Here is a 2,238-nt window from a genome sequence, read left to right on the forward strand (position 1 = left end):
TGATTAAAAGAGAAAACTTGATATTGGTTTAACCCGGCTAAAAAAATAATTTTGATTATTAAATTAATTAATAATTAATCTTTTAAAGTTGTTTCAAAAATAAAATATATATTATTTAAAGTTATATAAAAATATGAGATTGAAGAATAATATGATAAAGAATGGCTGCGGTTTTTTTTATAGTATTTGTTTTGAATAAGACACTTAAGACTTGAGTGTTTATTTATTGGGATAACTAACAACATAGAATATGAAGACAAAATGAAACTCAAACTCAAATGCAAATGAAATTCAAAATGAAATTAAAGGCTATAAATACCCATGAAGCAACATACACACAGTTTATGCCAAACCCAAACCAGGTTCTTTATTCTCAGGAGTAACCAGAAAACGAAATGGAATTGCACTTACTCATCTTAATATTATCGTTACTCTTATAATCTTCTTGGATTTCTAACTCTGTTTAATTTGCTTCACTTTGCCACAACCGTCGCTAAAAATCATGGCGAAGGGTCGCAAATTCACCGCGAATCGAAACGAGCGTTTGTTAGGAACAAACTATATCCAGAGCTCCGTTACTGTTACTCATGAAGTAACCGATTTCAGGGAAGAAGACGTGTGGTCCGTGGTGGATGATCGTGACCGTGACCGTGAATTGAATTTCTCTCCCGGCGAGTGGGATTCACGCGCGAGTTCGTGGAGTCGGGAGAGAGAGGAGAATAACCGGAACTTTGGTGGTTTGTCGCAGGCGTTTGAGAATTCAGGAAGTAATGTTGCGACGGCGGCTTCGTCGAGGATCGTGCACCACCAGTACCGTGCGTCGATGGGACGTAACGTGGCTACGTCGGCGCCGGTGAACGTGCCGGACTGGAGTAAGATACTCCGAGTTGAATCGGTGGAGTCGTTGCATGATATGGATGATGGTTTTGAGGAGAGCGAGTCGGAGATGGTTCCGCCGCACGAGTATTTGGCGCGTGGCCGGAAAATGGCGGCAAACTCGGTTTTCGAAGGCGTGGGTCGGACTTTAAAGGGGCGGGACTTGAGAAGGGTTCGGGATGCTGTTTGGAACCAAACCGGGTTCGATGGTTGAGATGGACCGGTTTAATATGATTCAGTTCAACCGGATTAATTCTTGTTTGTTGCTATGAACTTGTGTCAATTGAAAAATTTGGGTGAAAAATTAGTTTCATTTGGTTTTGTTTCGATTGGATGGGTGGGTTTTTTTGGACCCGGTTTATAAGAATCTAATGCCGTGTCCAGTGAGGTTAATTAAGCAAGTAAATGTTTGCAGTTAGAAGATGGAATTTGGATTAAGTTGGTCTTAGTATGAACAATGTAATCCCGTTTTGGACAAATCTATATAATATATGATTTTTTGTTATAGAAATATACTCAATCAGGAATAAATTGAAACAAAAAGTAATTTATATTTCTCTTAATAAAATATAAATAAGAGAAAAAAAATACATTGACAATATAAAATATTTTTATACTGTTTATCAATCAGGGGCGCGTATTCAACTAAGTCACATTTCTAATTTAAAAAAAATGATATGACATGACATATTATTATAATTCTATTAAATAATGGTGTAAAACTAGTTTACACTGACAATGTACTACTTTTAATCTCTATAAATAAATACCTATAATTTATCCCATTAAAAATTGAATGATAATAATTTTAAAATATAAAGTTCACTTTGACATGAAATTTTTTTAGTTCATAGTTTATAGTTTATAAACTTGTGACAATAAAAAATATGTTTGATAACGATCTTTTTATCATAAATTAATATGTTGCTTTCATCACACATGAGGTCGGTTAAGACGTTGGCCTCTATTTTATGATTAAAATTCACGAGCATATTCGAGATTTTAGACCATTAAGCTCATTAGTCTCTATTAGAGGTTCATATATAATACTCACCTTCATTTTCAACGAGATATCTTTTTTAATTAACAAAATCAGGAGAATTTCAAATCCAAAATGAACAATATCTTCGTAGATTCTTAATGTCAGATTTTTGTATAAATTTATATTTATATTTGTATTTAATTTATTTGAGTTAAAATCTCATGTTAAATTTAACTCAAATTTACCAAATTGATTTATAAAATTAAATATATTTTCACAACTTCTTATAATTTTTTTCAGTATATCTTTTTATGCATTATATCCTATGATATTAGAATGAACAGATCAGTTGTAAGTTATGTTAGAACATAGTTTGATTC

General features: G+C 33.0%; 1 protein-coding gene across 1 annotated transcript; it reads left to right on the top strand.

Moving 5' to 3' along the window:
- The first annotated feature begins 321 nt into the window (after window positions 1-321).
- Window positions 322-1,387, top strand: LOC131623454 (protein S40-6-like). The gene has a single exon (XM_058894460.1). The coding sequence runs from the start codon at window positions 503-505 to the stop codon at window positions 1,088-1,090; it is 588 nt and encodes a 195-aa protein (XP_058750443.1). The 5' UTR covers window positions 322-502; the 3' UTR covers window positions 1,091-1,387.
- Window positions 1,388-2,238: the final 851 nt, after the last annotated feature.

Source organism: Vicia villosa, unplaced genomic scaffold, assembly GCF_029867415.1.
Source record: "Vicia villosa cultivar HV-30 ecotype Madison, WI unplaced genomic scaffold, Vvil1.0 ctg.000067F_1_1_3, whole genome shotgun sequence".
Classification (NCBI taxonomy): domain Eukaryota; kingdom Viridiplantae; phylum Streptophyta; class Magnoliopsida; order Fabales; family Fabaceae; genus Vicia; species Vicia villosa.